The sequence below is a fragment of the Neophocaena asiaeorientalis genome, unplaced genomic scaffold (assembly GCF_003031525.2).
Source record: "Neophocaena asiaeorientalis asiaeorientalis breed wild unplaced genomic scaffold, Neophocaena_asiaeorientalis_V1.1 scaffold641, whole genome shotgun sequence".
NCBI classification, from domain to species: Eukaryota; Metazoa; Chordata; class Mammalia; order Artiodactyla; family Phocoenidae; genus Neophocaena; species Neophocaena asiaeorientalis.
Window position 1 is genome coordinate 320,768 of NW_020173730.1, and position 20,297 is coordinate 341,064.

The following is a 20,297-nucleotide window of genomic DNA, read 5'->3' on the forward strand; positions in this document are numbered from 1 at the left end:
CCTGATCTTAGTGCAAATGGTTTCAGTTTTTCACCATTGAGAACAATGTTGGCTGTGGGTCTGTCATATATGGCCTTTATTATGTTGAGGTAAGTTCCCTCTATGTCTACTTTCTGAGGGTTTTTATCATAAATGGGTGTTGAATTTTGTCAAAAGCTTTTTCTGCATCTATTGAGATGACCATATGGTTTCTCTCCTTCAATTTGTTAATATGGTGTATCACATTGATTAATTGCATATATTGAAGAATCCTTGCCTTCCTGGGATAAACCCCACTTGATCATGGTGTATGATCCTTTTAATGTGCTGTAGGATTCTATTTGCTAGTATTTTGCTGAGAATTTTGCATCTATGTTCATCAGTGATATCGGCCTGTAGTTTTCTTTCTTTGTGACATCTTTGTCTGGTTTTGGTATCAGGGTGATGGTGCCCTCCTAGAATGAGTTTCGGAGTGTTCCTCCCTCTGCTATATTCTGGAAAAGTTTGAGAAGGATGGGTGTTAGCTCTTTCGTAAATGTTTGATAGAATTCACCTGTAAAGCCATCTGGTCCTGGCCTTTTGTTTGTTGGAAAATTTTTTTAAATTTTATTTTATTTATTTTTTTATACAGCAGGTTCTTATCATTTTTCTATTTTATACATATTAATGTATATATGTCAATCCCAATCTCCCAATTCATCACATCATCCCTACCCACCACTTTCTCCCCGTGGTGTCCATATATGTTGGAAGATATTTAATCACAATTTCAATTTCAGTGCTTGTGATTGGTCTGTTTATATTTTCTATTTCTTTCTAGCTCAGTCTTGAAAGGTTGTGCTTTTCTAAGAATTTGTCCATTACTTTCAGGTTGTCCATTTTATTGGCATATAGTTGCTTGTAGTAATCTCTCCTGATTCTTTGTATTTCTGCAGTGTCAGTCGTTACTTCTCTTTTTTCATTTCCAATTCTGTTGACCTGAGTCTTATCCCTGTTTTTCTTGACGAGTCTGGCTAATGGTTTGTCAGTTTTGTTTATCTTCCTCAAGAAACAGCTGTTAGTTTTATTGATCTTTGCTACTGTTTCCTTCATTTCCTTTTCATTTATTTCTGATCTGATGTGTATGATTTTTTTCCTTCTGCTAACTTGGGGTTTTTTTGTTCTTCTTTCTCTAATTTCTTTAGGTGTAAGGTTAGGTTGTTTATTTGAGATGTTTCTTGTTTCTTGAGGTAGGATTGTATTGCTATAAACTTCCCTCTTAGAACTGCTTTTGCTGCAGCCCATAGCTTTTGGGCCATCGTGTTTTCATTGTCATTTGTTTCTCAGTATTTTTTGATTTCCTCTTTGATTTCTTCAGTGATCTCTTGGTTATTTAGTAGTGCATTGTTTCGCCTCCATATGTTTGTATTTTTGACAGTTTTTTTTCCTGTAACTGATATCTAGTCTCATAGCATTGTGGTCCGAAAAAATATTTGCTATGATTTCAATTTTCTTAAATTTACAAAGGCTTGATTTGTGACCCAAGATATGATCTATCCTGGAGAATGTTCCATAGCACTTGAGAAGAAAGTGTATTCTGTTGTTTGAGGTGGAATCCTATAAATATCAATTAAGTCCATTTTCTTTAATGTGTTCTTTAAAGCTTATGTTTCCTTATTTATTTTCATTTTGGATGATCTGTCCAAAGGTGAAAGTGGGGTGTCAAAGTCCCCTACTAGTATTGTGTTACTGTCAATTTCCCGCTTTATCGCTGTTAGCATTTGCCTATATATTGTGGTGCTCCTATGTTGGGTACATTAATATTTACAATCGTTGTATTCTTCTTGGATTGATCCCTTGATCATTATGTAGTGTCCTTCTTTGTCTCGTGTTTATTTTAAAGTCTTTCTTGTCTGTTACGAGAGTTGCTGCTCCAGCTTTCTTTCGATTTCCATTTGCATGGAATGTCTCTTTCCATCCCCTTAGTGTCAGTCTGTATGTGTCCCTAGGTCTCAAGTGGGTCTGTTGTACATAGCATATATACGGGTTTTGTTTCTGTTTCCATTCAACCTATCTATGTCTTTTGATTGGAGGATTTAATCCATTTACAGTTAAGGTAGTTATCGATATGTATGTTCCTATTACCATTTTGTTAATTGTTTTGGGTTGGTTTTTGTAGGTCTTTTCCTTCTTTTGTGTTTCCTGCCTAGAAAATTTCCTTTAGCATTTGTTGTATAGCTGGTTTGGTGGTGCTGAATTCTCTTAGCTTTTGCTTGTCTGTAAAGCTTTTAATTCCTCTGTTGAATCTGAATGAGATCCATGCTGGGTAAAGTAATCTTGGTTGTAAGTTTTTCCCTTTCATCACTTTAAATATGTCCTGCCACTGCCTTCTGGCTTGCAGAGTTTATGCTGAAAGATCAGCTGTTAACCTTATGGGGATTCCCTTGTAATCTGTTGCTTTTCCCTTGCTGCTTTTAATATTTTTTATTTAATTTTTGATAGTTTGATTAATATGTATCTTGGCATGTTTCTCATTGGATTTATCCTGTATGGGACTCTCTGCACTTCCTGGACTTGATTGACAATTTCCTTTCCCATATTAGGGAAGTTTTCAACTATAATCTCTTCAAATATTTTCTGTCTCTTTTTCTCTTCTTCTTCTGGGACCCCTATAATTAGAATGTTGGTGTGTTTAACACTGTCCCAGAGGTCTCTGATACTGTCCTCAATTCTTTTCATTCTTTTTCTTTATTCTGGTCAGCAGTCATTAGTTGCACTATTTTATATTCCAGGTCACTTATCCGTTATTCTGCCTCAGTTATTCTGCTATTGATTCCTTCTAGAGAATTTTTAATTTCATTTATTGTGTTGTTCATCATTGTTTGTTCGCTCTTTAGTTCTTCTAGGTCCTTGTTAAACGTTTCTTGTATTTTCTCCATTCTATTTCCAAGATTTTGGATCATCTTTACTGTCATTACTCTGAATTCTTTTTTAGGTACACTCCATATTTCCTCTTCATTTGTTTGTTCTGGTGGGTTTTTTACCTTGCTCCTTCATCTGCTGCATATTTCTCTGTCTTCTCATTTTGCTTAACTTACTGTGTTTGGGGTCTCCTTTTCACAGGCTGCTGGATCAGAGTTCCCATTGCTTTTTATTGTCTGCCCCCAGTGGCTAAGGTTGGTTCAGTGGGTTGTGTAGGCTTCCTGGTGGAGGGGACTGGTGCCTGTGTTCTGGTGGATGAGGTTGCATCTTGTCTTTCTGGTGGGCAGGCCTGCGTCCAGTGGTGTGCTTTGGGGTGCCTGTGAACTTATGATTTTAGGCAGCCTCTCTGCTAATGGGTGGGATTATGTTCCTGTCTTGCTGGTTATTTGGCATGTGGTGTCCAGCACTGGAGCTTGCTGGTCCTTGAGTAGAGTTGGGTCTTAGTGTTTATATGGAGATCTCTGGGAGCGCTTTCACGGACTGATATTACATGGGACTGGGAGGTCTCTGGTGGTCCAATGTCCTGAACTCGGCTCTCCCACCTCAGAGGCTCAGGCCTGACACCCAAGCGGCACACTGAGACCCTGTCAGCCACACAGCTAGGTATGTGGGGAGTTTCTTGCCTTTTTGGAAGTCTGAGGTCTTCTGCCAGCGTTCAGTAGGTGTTCTGTAGGAGTTGTTCCACATGTAGATGTATTTTTGATGTATTTGTGGGGAAGAAGGTGACCTCCATGTCTTACTCCTCCGCCACCTTGAAGGTCCCCCAGCTATTTAAGACTTGATTCTAGAACTCTGACTTTGAAGCTTACATTCTTAATTACTGTAGTATGCTGCTTCTTTTGATAATGTAAATGGGCTAAAACATAAAACCCATGCAAAATTTAACCTAGAATTCTAGCTTGCTACTTCATTAGTTTTTCTAGTCTATCAAATTATATTTTTATCAAGTTATTTGAAAGTAATTCTGTGTTTTTGAAAGTAATTCTTTTTTGAGCTAATATGTATAACTGTTATTCCTACTCTTTCAAAAGTATGTTTTATGTTGAAATACTACAGTACAGAAGCTTCTATATTTTATCTAATTCTCTGTGTGTTGCTTTAGAGGAAAAAAAATGTATTGGTAAGACTGTGGTTCTGAAAATAAATAAGTTTGTGATACCTACTTCTCAAATTATTACATTTAATATAAGCTGAGAGCTTGACAGGAGAATAGCTCTGTCATGAACTTTACATACATTTAGATTGACTATGGCCTCAGGGACACATGTACATTAAAATATGACCAAAAAAAAAAAAAAACTGTTTTCAAATGCTAGCAGCAGACTTAGTAAAAAGCTTAGTATGCTGCATGAAATATAACATAAGCAGAAAAGAGCATGTCAAGAATGGAAAAGCAACAAAAGCTGTAAACTCCATCTTTACTTGTGTGCTTATGTTCCAACAACAGCATACTTTCAAATTAAACCCAAGTTTTCTTTTTAAAAATTAATTTAAATACATGAAAAAAACACAAATTATAGACTTTACCTCCTTCTCTTTGAACTATATGATAGAGGTGAACATTATGTAGAATACAATCTAGATCGTGGTCTGTATAGCCTTTATCATGCATGTCATCCACTGAATCTGGATAAATGACTTGATCCCGAAGACTTCCAAGAGACATGTACGGCCTGTAAAACACCAAGAACACAAGAATCTTAGTACAAAATCAGTTTAGTTTACTCAATGTGACATCCTGGTGGTCTGAAAACTCCAGAGCAGACTTTAAATACCATATTTCTAGGATTATATTTATTACTTGGTGATGAGTATTTCTCTCTCAGGTGTGGCAGGATAAAACACTGTTATATTCATGTAAAAACATATAGAGACATAGCCACACGAAAAGTTTCTACAAGAAATAGTTGGATGTTTTCAGCATAGAAACACATACTTGTTCTGTTGTATTTTATAAATGTTGCTTCTGTATTTCATCTAAAACTATTTGCGTTAAACATAAAATTTGAGGTTTTGACCCAGCAATGTGAACAAACAAAACTGAAAAAGTATCATTCAAAATAAGAGAAATGCAAATTAAAACTATACTGAGTTTCTTACTCATCACATTGGCAGAAGTTCAAAAGTTTGACAACTCACTCAATTGGCAAGTCTATGGAGACACAAGGTATTTTCATACAATGTGAAAATGCAAAATGGTACAACCCTTTGGAGAGGATTCTACAAACCAATATATCATGTGGTCTTTGACCCACTTCTAGGAATTTATTTTAAAGATATACTTCCAAAAATACACCACCATCAACAAAAAAATGTGTAAAGTTATCCATTACAGCATTCTTTGTTATTGCAAAATATTGAGAACAACCTAAATGTGCATACAAAGGAGACTGACTGAATAAACTATAGAACCTGCACTATGCAGCTATAAAACAGGATGTGGAAGATCTCTATGAATTGATATAGGGTGATTTACATAATATATTGTTAAGTTGAAAAGCAAAGTGCAAAGTAGATATATAGTTGGGTTTCTCAACAGTGGTATTATGGAGTTATTAAATCAGATAATTCTTTGTCACTGAGGCATATCCTGTGTATTATAGGATGTTTAGTGGAACACTTGATCTCTACGCACCAGATGCTACTAGCATCCACTGCAGCAGTGGCAAAAAAAAAAAAAAGTCTCCAAATATTATTTTGTCCCTTTAGGGGACAAAACCATCCCCATTTGATAGAACCACTAATATGTAGTATACCACTTCTATGTAAAATGAAAGCAAAATAAACATCTGTCTGCTTATATTTACAAAAGGAAAGAGTAAACCAGAAACTAATGAAATCAGTTACCTATAGGAGATGGGAGGAACAAGGCAGAATAGATAAGGGAGGGAAAAGACCTCATTAAGAATACTTTCTATATAGTTTTTACTCTTAGAATCATGTTAAAGTGCTATTTTTTAAAAAATTTAACCAGTAAAATGAAGGAAGAAACCCTAAAATTGAATACAAACAGAAACAAATGAACTGAAAAGTATATCAAATGAATAACATAACCACATAAAACGGGGAGGAGGGACTGATCCAAGTAACTTTCAAATTTGGTTACATAATTTCAGTTGAAAACCAAAAGAACCACAAAGAAATCTTAAAACTAATTGTTCATGTTTCTTGTTGCTATAGGCTAGCAATTCTGAAACTATGTTGTAGGATTGATCAAATAAGTAAACATTTTAATAACGTTAGGAGGTAAGGTTCTCGCTGTGGAAAAAGGAAGATACAAATATGAAATGTGGGAAGGTGAGAAAAATATTCTTTAACATTTAATTTGAATTAGGATATCGGCATGAATTCATAATTTTTTGAACAAAAATCTATTTCCTCGTTCTGTGTACATTTGCTGCATCCTGATACTACCCTTTGAGAAGGTCACAACAGCATCTAGGAAGTATACAGGGTTGAATTGTGGACCTCAAAGATATGTCCAAGTCCTAACCCCTATTATTTGTGAATGTGACCTTATTTAGGAAAAGAAAAGGTGTTTGCAGATGTAATTAAGTTAAGGATCTTGAGATAAGATTATCCTGGATTAACCAGATGGGTCTTAAATCCAATAAATACCTTTAAAGAAGAGGAAAAACACAGGGAGGAAAGTCATGTGAAGACAGAGGCAGAGATTGGAGTTATGCTGTCACAAGCCTGGCACCACTGGAAGCTGGAAGAGGTAAGAAAAAATTCTCCCCTTGAGCTTCCAGAAGGAGGGTGGCCCTGCCAACACCTTGATTTTGGACTCCTGGCCTCTATATCTGTGAGAAAATAAACTTCTGTTGCTTCAGACCAGCAAGTTTTTGGTTTCAGTAGATCTTGAAAACTAATGCAGGTAGCATTATTGCAAAAAAATGTGTAAACTGTATTGTTTCATTAGGAAGCTATCAGATAAACCCAAATTGTGGGACTTTATGAATATACAACAACAACAACAGTCCTGCACTCATTATGAATATCAATGTCATAAAAAACAAAGAAAGGCTAAGGAATTCTTTCACATTAATAGAAACTAGAGCAACATGGCAACTAAAATACAATGTATGATGATGGACTGAGAAAAACAAGTTATTATAAAAAACAGTATTATGACAATTGGCAAAATTTGAACGTGGAAAGTTGTTGGAGGAGGTAATCAAGAGGACTTCACTGCCAGTTGACCTGTGAGCTGGATCCAGGCAATCTGACGCTCCAACCCTCTTCCCTGACCTTGGAATGTATGCTCAACCCACAGTTCCCACAGCTGCCAACTATTTTCAAGGACACAGACTTGAGGGAGCAATGTGGTGTTGAGACCCTATGGATGGTATACACGACCGAACCCCATGAAGGCCTCTATATAAACTTTTAAGATTCTGGTGGAGATTCTCCACTTCTGGTAGAAGCGGAGAGGCTCATCTTGAGGCTGCCCATGACAAGCCTCAAATGTAAATTCCCTTGCTTATTAAACCTGCCATCCACCAATCTGGAGTGGTCTGCCTCTTTCTTCTGTCTCTTCTTGCCCACTGTGTACAAGGGCCGGTTTGAGAACCAACAAAAGTATGTTCAGATAATATTATATCAGTGTTAATTTTCATAAATTTGATCATCATACTATGTCTATATTAGAGACTATTCTTGCTCTCTGAAAATACTGTTCCTCATTGAGCAACATGGGTTTGAACTGCATGGGTCCACTTATACATGGTTTTTTTAAAATAGGAAATATTATAGTACTTTACAATCTGTGGTTGGTTGAATCTGCAGATGTGGAACAGTAGATATAAAGGGCCAACTATAAATTATACATAAAGGGCCGACTATAAATTATACATGGATTTTCAACTGTGCTGGGGTCAGTGCCTCTAACCTCTGCATTGCTCAAGCGTCAACTGTACACCCTAAAGAAGTTAGGGGTGAAGATTTATTTATAGCAACTTAAAAAAAATGTGTGTGTGTGTGTGTGTGTGTGTGTACAGAGAGAGAGAATTAAAGGTTTTAAATACAAACTGTGTTTGTAGATCAATTCTCTACCTATTTTCCCATAACATGTAAATGATTTAGTTGAAGGATAGATAGCACAAAAATTTATTTTATAACAGGTTTAACTAATATTTGAAAATCAAAATATTTATATTTCAATTATACATATATGCATTCATGTAATAAGATTTTCAATGGGGTCTTTGCAAATATAAGGAATCTCTAGTCATATTTTTTAAATTGAGGTATAATTCACATTATAAAATTCACCCTTTTAAAGTGTAAAATTCAATGATTTTCAGTATATTTACAAGCTCATGTAAATATCACCAGTATCTAATTCCAGAACATTTTCTTCACCCCGAAAAGAAACTCCATACCTAAGAGCAGGCACTCCTAGTTCTTCCCTCCTCCCAACAGCTGGCAATCACTAATCTACTTTCTGTATCTGTGGATTTGCCTATTCTGGAAATTTCACATATTTTCATATGTATGGAATCACACAATATGTGGTCTTCTTTCTGTCAGCATAATATCTTCAGGTTCACCCATGTTGTAGCATGTAGCAGTATTTCATTCCTTTTAATATCTGAATTAAATTCCATTGTATGGATACACCATATTTTGTTAATCTGGATATTTCAGTTGTTTCCACTATTTGGCTATTATGAATAGTGGGCATACACCTAGTAGTGGGGCATATGGTAACTCTGTTTAACTTTTTGAGGAACTGACCAATTGTTTTCCCAAGTGGCTGCACCATTTCTAGTCACTTTTCTTCTACCATATTCCGTATGTCTTCTCCTGCTCTCTGATTTTTTCCCCTCTCCAGTCTAACCATATATTTTTTAAAAACAGAATTAGGACAAAAAGTTATTTGTTTATTTCCATCACTTTAAGCATTTATATAATGTGATATTATCTTAAATTAATATCTGGTAATAATAACAGTAGCATAAAATAGATACTGACCATCAGGGCCAGTGAACAATTTTTTAGTTGGTATCCTGAGACTACTAAGAAGAAATACAAGGAAATATTAGGAGTCAGTACTTTAGCTAACTTACAAAGTGATGCCAGTTCCAACTTAATGTAAATCAGAAGTATAGACACCCTTAGCATAAACCCCAAATATAATTCAATCCACAGAACAGCCATGACACAATACATAACTGAGACTGCAATGATTAAAATACATCTGAACATTCATTTCAATGGTGTTTCTACAGGATTCTACCATAAGACTTGATTAACTGGAAATATTTGATAAAATTATAGCCACCAGGGAAGCCCAATAAAATTATATTTTATATCTACATTTCGGGGAAGACAGTATAGAGTCATGGTTGTGATAATAGGCTTTGGGGAGATGGTTCTGGACTGGAATCCCAGTCTCACCATTTACTAGCAATGTGACCCAAATTCTGAGCTATAGTTACGTCATTTGTAAAGTAACTCACTTTATTGCATTTGTTGTGAGGGTTAAATGAAGCAGTAGTAGAAGTTTTTATAAAGCAATGTAGAGCACTTAGTACAGTACTACAGGCACATAGTAGGCATTCAATAAACCATTATGGAGACAAAAAAGTTCATTTCAACTTAGTTATCTACCTATGTGAAAGGGCAATATCTTAAAAAAGAGCATAAGTTTGTTTTCTATGTCCGTGTCTCTTTGTATTTTGTAAATAAGTTCATTTGAAAACAAACTTATGGTTACCAAAGGGGGAAGGGGAAAGTGAGGGATAAATTAGGAGTTTGGGATTAGCAGATACAAGCTACTATATATAGATAAACAGTAAGGTCCTACCATACAGTACAGGGAGCTATATTCAACATCTTGTAATAATCTATACTGGAAAAGAATATGCCACACACCTACAGTCAATTTATCTTTTTTTTTTGCGGTACGCGGGCCTCTCACTGTTGCGGCCTCTCCCATCGCGGAGCACAGGCTCCGGACGCGCAGGCTCAGCGGCCATGGCTCACGGGCCCAGCCGCTCCATGACATGTGGGACCCTCCCGGACCGGGCCACGAACCCATGTCCCCTGCATCGCCAGGCGGACTCTCAACCACTGTGCCACCAGGGAAGCCCAGTCAATTTATCTTTGATGAAGGAGGCAAGAATATACAATGGGAAAAGGACAGTCTTTCAGCAAGTCGTATTGGGAAAGTTGGACAGCCACATGTAAATTAATGAAGTTAGGACACACCCTCTCACTGTACAAAAAAATAAAATCAAAATGGTTTAAAATCAAAATGGTTTAAAGACAATAAAACTCCTAAAAAGGAACATAGGCAAAACATTCTCTGACATAAATTGTACCAATGTTTTCTTAGGTCAGTCTCCCAAGGCAATAAAAATAAAAACAAGAATAAACAAATGGGACCTAATCAAACTTACAAGCTTTTGCATAGCAAAGAAAACAATAAACAAAATGAAAAGACAACCAACAGAATGGCAGAAAATATTTGCAAATGATGTGACTGACAAGGGCTTAATTTCCAAAATATACAAACAGCTCATTGAACTCAAATACAAAACCAAACAAACCCTATCCAGAAATGGCCAGAAGACCTAAATAGACATTTCTCCAAAGAAGACATACAGATGGCCAATAGGCACATGAAAAGATGCTCAAAGTCACTAATTATTAGAGAAATGCAAATCAAAACTACAATGGGGTACCCCCTCACACCAATCAGAATAGCCATCATTAAAATGTCTACAAATAACAAGTGCTGAAGAGGATGTGGAGAAAAGGGAACCCTCATACGCTGTTGGTGAGAATGTAATTTGGTGCAGCCACTGTGGAAAACAGTATGGATGTTCCTTAAAAAACTAAAAATAGAATTACCATATGACCCAGCAATCCCACTACTGGGCATATACCCAGAGAAAACCATAATTCAAAAAGACACATGCACCCCAATATTCATTGCAGCACTATTTACAATAGCCAGGTCATGGAAGCAACGTAAATGCCCGTCGACAGATGAATGGATAAAGAAGATGTGGTACATATATACAATGGAATATTACTCAGCCATAAAAAGGAACAAAATTGGGTCAATAGAGACGTGGATGGATCTAGAGACTGTCATATAGAGTGAAGTAAATCAGAAAGAGAGAAACAAATATCGTATATTAACACATATATGTGGAACCTAGAAAAATGCTACAGATGAACCGGTTTGCAGGGCAGAAATAGAGACGCAGATTTAGAGAACAAACGTATGGACACCAATGGGGGAAAGTGGCATGGGGGGGCGTGGTGGTGGTGGTGGTGGTGGTGTGATGAATTGGGAGATTGAGATTGACATATATAGAGGCTTACGGGAAGATGGTGGAAGGGTAAGACGCGGAGATCACCTTCCCCCCCACAGATACACCAGAAATACATCTACACGTGGAACAACTCCTACAGAACACCTACTGAATGCTGGCAGAAGACCTCAGACCTCCCAAAAGGCAAGAAACCCCCCACGTACCTGGGTAGGGCAAAAGAAAAAAGAATAAACAGAGACAAAAGGATAGGGACGGGACCTGCACCAGTGGGAGGCAGCTGTGAAGGAGGAAATGTTTCCACACACTAGGAAGCCCCTTCGCGGGCGGAGACTGCAGGTGGCAGAGGGGGGAAGCTTCGGGGCCGCGGAGGACAGCACAGCAACGGGTGCGGAGGGCAAAGCGGAGACATGCCCGCAGAGAGGATCGGTGCCGACCGACACTCACCAGCCCGAGAGGCTTGTCTGCACACCCGCCGGGGTGGGCGGGCAGGGCTGGGAGTTGAGGCTCAGGCTTCAGTCGGAGCGCCGGGAGAGGACTGGGATTGGCGGCGTGAACACAGCAGGAGATTGACATATATAAATTAATATGAATAAAATGGATAACTAATAAGAAACTCCTATATAAAAAAATAAAATAAAATTCAAAAATTCAAAAAAAAAGAAAAAGATACATGAACCCCTATGTTCATAGCAGCACTATTCACAATACCCAAGACTTGGAAACACCCTAAATGTCCATTGCAAGATGAATGGATAAAGATGTGGTGTATTTATTCCATGGAATACTACTCAGCCATAAAAAAATAATGAAATAATGCCATTTGCAGCAACATGGATGCAACTAGAGATTATCATACTAAGTGAAGTAAGTCAGAAAGAGAAAGACAAATACCATATGATGTCATTTATATGTGGAATCTAAAATATGACACAAATGAACCCCTGTATGAAATGGAAACAGACTCACAGACATAAAGAACAGGCTGGTGGTTGCCAAGGGGGAGGGGTTTGGGGAAGGGATGGAGTGGGAGGTTGGGATTAGCAGATGTAAGCTTTTACATATAGAATGGATAAACAACAAGGTCCTACTGTATAGCACAGAGAACTATATTCAATATCTTATGAAAAACCATAATGGGAAAGAATATAAGAAGAATGTATAGATATGTATGAATGTGTGTGTGTATATATATATATATACACATATATATATCTGAATCACTTCGATGTACAGCAGTAATTAACATTGTAGATCAACTATAGGTCAATTTAAAAAAGAATATGAAAAAGAATATATATGTAACTCAATCACTTTGCTATACACCAGAAACTAACATAACATTGTAAATCAACTATACTTCAATTTAAAAAAACAAAGAAAAAAGAAGATACAAAAGAATTTCTATTTAGCCAGCTAAAAGACATGTGGTTTTATTCCCATAGTAAATTTGGATTATTCTCAGCATGATTAATAAATAATAAATACATAATTACCTAGATTTTAGAGAGTATATTCTGTTAAACACTTAAGTATCTCATTTACCTAGAAATATTTCTTTTAGTAACTGGAGCACCATTTAGTTCACTGCAGCAATTTATGGGACCTCAAAGGAACTTAGTTCACTGCAGCAATTTATGGGACCTCAAAGGTATCAATATGCATAAGGCTGCCAAATGTTTTCTTTGTAAAAGGAATTTGAAGAAGCAAAACTTTGTAACTTCTAATTGGGAGATTGGAATTGACACATATACACTATTGATACTATGTATAAAATATACAACTAATGAGAACATACTGTATAGCACAGGGAATTCTATTTAATCCACTGTGGTGACCTAAATGGGAAGAAGATCCAAAAAAGAGGGGATATGTGCATATGTATAGCTGATTCATTTTGCTGTACAGTAGAAACTAACACAACATTGTAAAGCAACTATACTCCAATAAAAATTAATTTAAAAAACTTTGTAACTTCGGGACTTCCCTGGTGGTGCAGTGATTAAGAATCCGCCTGCCAATGAAGGGGACATGGGTTCCAGCCCTGGTCCGGGAAGATCCCACATGCCGCGGAGCAACTAAGCCCGTGTGCCACAACTACTGAGCCTGCGCTCTACAAACCGCGTGACACAACTAATGAAGCCCGCGCACCTAGAGCTGGTGCTCCGCAACAAGAGAAGCCACCGCACTGAGAAGCCTGCGCACCGCAACGAAGAGTAGCCCCGCTTGCCCCAACTAGAGAAAGCCCACACACAGTAGCGAAGACCCAACGCAGCCAAAAATAAATAAATAACTAAGTAAATAAACAAATAAAATTTATTTTAAAAATTTTGTAACTTCTTTAAAAGATTCATTTAATATTATTTATGACTTCTGAAATCTGTCAATTCTCTTTGATGAACAGATATGAAAATTTATCTCATAAAAACTCTTAATTAGAATTGAGTTTTGCTTTGCAATGTTTAATTTCTTATTGTGTTTATAAGCCTAATAATATGTTGAATATGCATTCTCAGAATCTAAAAAAGTAAAAACAGAACTAAAAAGAAGACACTCTTAGCTACTAAGTTTTAAAAAATTCAATCAGGATGAGATTTAAATTAAATGTCTACATAATTTGTTATTTGATTTACTGTTACTCAAAATGATTTAATAGAATATGAAAATTGCTATTTTGAAAATTTATGTGAATGGAATATTGGTGAAATTATACAAAAATATTTCATAAAAGTATATATTCATTAAGGACCCAAAAAATATTGCTTTATTAAAGTTCCATTTTTTTCTCAATTGTTTTATGATCATGTGAAATGGTAAAAATAACACATTCTATATGTGTTTATTGAGGTACATAGCAACTAAGGATACTCTAATAATAGATTTTATTAATATAATTATTTAAAAATACTACTATAAAGTTACAACTGAATTCTCTGGAAAGGCTACATCAAGGAAATTTGGGTTGATGTTCAATCTATTTGAAAGCACAAAAAAATGAAGGACTCTATATCCCATGTTTATACGATTAGTTTGCATGTGATCCTTTTTCCTGCTCATAGGCCTGGAATTTAACATTTTAAGTTAGCTCAAGTTTCTCTAGTGCTACCACAGTTATACATAATTGATAAGGACTCAAAGTACTCTTTACTAAACTTTCCTTTCTAGATATATAGACCTATTCAGATTATCTTCTAAATATTTCAGGTAGATCAATTACCACGACACTTGCTCTGGCCCATCAGAAAGTATAAACGTAGTCCAAACAAAAGAAATAGATTGCTTACAATTAGTAGATATCAAAAAGAAACATTATCTAGTTTCAATTTACTTTCTCTAAGTAAAATCCAGAATTACCTCTATTTGTTGTGGAAAAGATATTGGAATAAAGCTACAGGTATCATACTATAATTTAGATTATCATTATTTGAGCAATTATCAAAATTTCCTTTGTAATCTGAAATTACTTTGAATGCATCTATATTTAAAACTGTTAATTATAATAGTAAAATTAAAGTAAAATTATTAGAGATCAAATCCACTCCCAGGGATTATGGCTTTTTACAGTTATATTACAATGTCTCAGGGTACTTCTATAATTTGTATTATACTGCCTACTTTTCTATATTAAATATCTGACAATATATGATTCTTGGCAAAATGTATTGACATTTATTAGGGTTTATACTATTCTCTCTTTTTCTCTTTAATAGGGACAAAGTAGGAAGAAGACAGCACTGAGAAATGTGAGCTCTGTACTTGAAGTCTTTGGAATGATCACCAAAAATGCTGAATATTTCATAGGCATCTAGAATTTAATTGTGAACAATATTGATAAAAATTTTACAGCAATACTCATGTATTTAAGGCATGAGATGTGTTAAGTTTAAGAATAAGGTACAGCTAAGTACTGCTGTGTTACTATAGTAATAAGTTAGCAATTTGAAAGCCATAAAATCTAGCTATTAATAATTCATATAAATGTACATTCTGGAAACAATCATGTCATCAGAATTTTTTCATGAACAGCAACAACTAGATTTGAGTCCTCAATGCGTAAGTCACTCATAATAGTTTTAAAATAAATATGTAGCAAAAAAGAAGAAATTCCCAGCTGAAAAGATATACTTACCATTACTGAAATTACATTTCTAAGATAAGATATTTCTAGGTACCAAAGGAGATATGTACACAGCCTTTTAAGAGCAGGGACTGTGTTTATTTCCAAGTAGTAATAAAAATACTGTTAGTGTAATAATCAAAGTACTCCCAAACTGGGAAGACTGCAAACTTTTAAAAAGTCAACTTTGTTGTATTTATCATTATATTAGATTACTGTATGAAATTCCTCATATTTGACCTTTTGACCTACAAAAATTGCAATTCCATTTGGTTTAACCTAATAATTGACTCATAAAATAATGAAAACTTTTATATGCAAAGGAAGATTTTTCCATTATCATTTTTATAAATTAGCCTATAAAAGAGTTAAATATTTTTAAAATGTATCCTTAACGTTTTTCCAAGTGATAAATAGAAATTAAAGCAAAAAAAAAAAAGCTACGGGAAATCATTTTTATATTTATAGATCTCTAAAAGAGATTTTTAAAAACTGAACTGTACCAATTATTACACAGGAGGTACTAAAATGTATAGTTTATCATTCTGAGCCAAGTGTCCAAAGATATTTATGCAAAGTTTACTTGATTTGAATCTAATAGTCAGAAAGCAAAGGAACAGAAGTGAATTAGCTATAGCAATACTACTGAGCCTTATTCATGGCTAAAATAATTTCTTTTAAAAAAGATATGTTGGGCTTCCCTAGTGGCGCAGTGGTTGAGAGTCCGCCTGCCGATGCAGGCGATGCGGGTTCATGCTCCGGTCCAGGAAGATCTCACATGCCGCAGAGCGCCTGGGCCCGTGAGCCATGGCCGCTGAGCCTGTGCGTCTGGAGCCTGTGCTCCAAAACGGGAGAGGCCACAACAGTGAGAGGCCCGCGTACCACATACACACACAAAAAAAACATATATGCTAAGTGACAAATATTTATTGCCATCACAAAGAAGATTCTGTGACATATCTAGTGCAAGCAAGAAAATAAATAGTTTGCTTCCTAATTAGTATAAGAAGTCAGACCAATTTGGCAGTAGAAACCAAATCAGTGGAGATGTTCATTCACTCATTTATTAAATCATTCATCATTCATTGCACAGTTACAGTATGCCAATAGGTATACTACAGACTTAGTAGAATACCCCCAGTGCTGTACAGAGTGCTGTACAGAGACATGCCCTTTCTAGCTTATATTCTACAAAGATTTATTCAACAGTGACTCAAAAAGGGCAAAATCTGTTCCAGTGACAACTCCCTCTCCTCAAGTCCAGATTTGTCTAATTTGGGGGCAACAAGATCAGTGTATGTATAACCTTTTAGGTATGGGGCTCCATGAGTATGCCTGGATTAAGCCATATTACATTTTTCCTTTACTACAGTGCCCTTTCAGACCAACATTCCACTCAGGCTAGCCTGCATCTTACTTAAGTTAATACACTCCTTGTCCTTCAGAGGCTCTCCCTATCTCGTTTTGGCACCTAGAGATTCATCAAAAAGAATCAAAAAGTCTGAAAGCTAGAGACTCAATAGAAAACAGTCATCAAGATATCTAAAGTAGCACGACCCCATATTCTTATGTACGTCCTTTTCCAGATCACACCCTCATTTTTTAATCTGAGATCTTAGGCAAAAAGAAGAAAAGTAAGGATCACACCAAAAATTCTTTACTATGAGGGCACCCTCTCTTCCACGGAGAAAGGAGGCAAATTAGGTCTTCTAACCTCCTTTCTGGTCTCATGTGCTTTCTGGTTCCTTAATAGTCATTATCTAGTTTTAAATGTGTGGATTAAACAATGATGTTGTATAACATAGTTCTCTTGTCCCTCCAGAGAGGAAATCCTGGATTTGGAAGGCATTCATAAAGAAACAATTCAAAAGAAAGTTCATATTTTAAAATATCTACAGAACTTATTTGACACAGGACATCTTAGCATGCAGTACAGTTGTGGCAATGCTGCTGTTACTAGTGTTATTTAAGTATTCTGTCATTTCTGCTGAACTTCCTAATACAAAACACAGTCTTTGTTGCAAAAGATAATCTCTTCTTTTGACAACTTAAAGGGTAAATAATAATTTTTTATGCCATAATGCATCATGTAAATTAAGATTTGCTTATTTTACATTTCTGCAAGAAGTCTGATTTAAAACTATGGGTATATTTTATATTTTATAGAGAAATAGATTTTAGAAGAATAGGAAAGAACAGAGAACATATTCTAATTTGAAAGTGATTTTAACATAGTTTAATTTAAACGAATTTCACTTTTACACAAGAATATAGCTTCTTTCACATTAACATAAATGAATGACAGCCAAGTATCTGTGCTAAACTTTATGCTAAAATTGGCTTGGATTGCCCTTATACCCCAAGAATTATAAGGACCTCTGTTTCCAAACAATAGCTTGATATTAGTACAGATTCAGCATACCAAGCAAACAACCTTAACTGGTGATACTCACTTTCAAGGGCAGGCAGGAGAGTAGTAATTTTTCAGAAACATATACCCTGCTGCTAGCAATAAGCAAGACAAAGTGACTTTAGAGTCAGACACACCAAAGTTCAAGTGCTGGCTCCAAAATTTATCAGTGGAATGACTTCAACCTCTCCAAGTTTTCTCATCTATAAAATAGGGATACTAACACCAACCTTATGAGTTGTCATACAGAAAAATCAGAAACATGTAATATATGTAAGCAGTGACTAATATATAGTAATTGCTTGTGTTAGTAGTAATAGACCAGAGATGCTCAGCCCTTGCTCAAGATGCCCTAGGATCCACCAATTATCTCAAGAGGTCATAAGATTGTCAAAATAAAAATCAATATTAATTCACCTTATTTAAAAAATACATAACCTATATTATTAAAGGGATGTGTGGAAATGCCATCAAAGAAAACAATGGATTACATGTTGGCACTTCTAAAAGATGAGATTTCATGTCATAAACTCTTCTAAGAGAAACAGTTGAAGAATATAGAAATTTTTGGAAGTGAATGCAAACTATAAAAGAATGATAGTTCGTTATTCCCCATATATTTGGGACAGTGTTAGAGGATCTTTTTATTTTATTAATTAAGACTGTCTGAGAAAATATCTTAAGGTCAAACAGTAGGGCTTTTTTTTTTCTACCTGAGGTAGATGTTTTTAATAAGATTATTTTATTAACCTGCAATAAGAGGCAGTGAATACAGAGGATTTGTATCCAAAGATTTGGTGAACTCTGACCCTGGCTTTAAACTGGTGTGCAACTCTAAGTACTAAAGTTTATAATCCCTTTGAACTCAAATTTAATCATTTAAAATAATCTATTTAGCATGACATGCAGAGAGTGATCAATAGGTACTGTTCATATGTTAGTTAAAAGATAGAAGTAATGTTATCTATATTTAATTCTCTGTACAATCTAATTAGTCATGCTATTATTCCTGTGTACAACCAAATTTAGGATTTTAATGTTGTATTTAATTTAAAACTCTGATTCATAACTACCTTATCTATTAAGCAGCATTTACATTTAGTCTAGAAGATTAACATGATACTTGAATATAATACCTTGTGAATGAAGTAGTTAGTAAATAAATACTGAGCTGATAATATGTTATTTATAATTTCAGAATATCTTCTGACCAAAAAAAAAAAATGAGTGTTGTAGAAACAAGTTACTGTCATCTTTTGCTATGTTTTTCAAGAAGCACTAGTAGACTAAAATTTAACCTGTTAAGACTATGTCATTTATTCAAAAAGAGGAGACGAGCTTCTTAGGTGGATACTAGGGAAAGGGCAGACCCCCAAAGCACTAGAGAACTTTAAAAAGTAATTCAAAGAAATTCAGCTGAAAGAACATCTTAGGAATGATTAAGGACCTAGGGGATGGATGCTATTATCTTCAGTATGTACCAATGACATAATATTAATAATAAATAATTGCTTTCCTTAGCTTGGTGTATTAGAAGGAGGGTGAATAGAACAGCCCTGCTTAGAAGGAAGTATCCAAAAAACAAAACCAGAAAACTCATGCTTACTTGAATCTGTGGCATTTCTGCTCTACTTAGACATTTGAGAAACATCCAATTTATGACAATTGTTAAAATTCTAACTTTCAAAACCCAGGTCAAGTGACACGCTGTTCTACAATATTTGTTCTCATTTTGAATATTTCTATAGCATTTCTTGTCTTTCTTGAGGCATTTGTTCTGGGTTTTATAGGACATAGTTGCATGTTTTTGTTTATAACCAAATTAGACACAAACACACATTGAGAGTGACTGTGTCTTTACTCACTATCCTCTAAAGCATCTTCTAGCAGGGCATTAATAAACATTGATTTAAAAAAAAGAGTAGAGCATTGACAAAGAATAAAGTACAGTAATTTTCCCAAGATATGAAATAAAATATCCCTACTATTCCACCCCCATTTTTTCTTTTCTTTTCTTTTTCTCTTTCTTTTAAAAAATGTTTAGTCAAATTTAATTCAATCCTTATAATCCTTTCACTTTCTTAACCTTTTACTTCTCATATTTCAAAGTCAAGTATGGGCAGAAATGTGTACAAATTATCTTTTCATGCAAATTTGTGGGACGTCTGAGTCTATTTTAGATCTGTTGGCCTTAGTGTAAGTATTTGGGCATAAAGTTTACAGTAGTAAGGAGATCATGGTTAAAATTTCTGTCCCTAGATATTTCTACCAAGAAAGGATAGTGACAGCAGGAGCGTTGGGAACAGAATTACATGGTGGGTTGTTGCCAAACTGGAGACTGTTGCTGGGGAGAAATATGTGATGTATACAACTGATACCCTGGAGAGTTTTTTTAAAAAGTAGTACAAAGGAACCCAAGATTTTGCTGCCTTTTGTCAGTAAACACCTATTATCTTCTGTCTTGCTTCCTGCCCTCCCTTCCATCCTCCATCCCTTTCTTCTTTCCTTCCTTCTTCCCTCCTTCTCTTCCTCTCCTTCTCGC

At 35.4% G+C, this 20,297-nt stretch overlaps 1 protein-coding gene across 2 annotated transcripts in view; it reads right to left on the reverse strand.

Annotated features, from left to right (window-relative positions):
- ABCD2 (ATP binding cassette subfamily D member 2) overlaps positions 1-20,297 on the reverse strand; it is a 74,242-nt gene that overhangs the window by 23,039 nt on the left and 30,906 nt on the right. For both annotated transcript variants that reach the window (XM_024750866.1, XM_024750865.1), the window contains exon 7: positions 4,468-4,613. In XM_024750866.1, the coding sequence (XP_024606634.1) occupies positions 4,468-4,613 (146 nt within the window). The remainder of the gene's footprint in view (positions 1-4,467; positions 4,614-20,297) is intronic.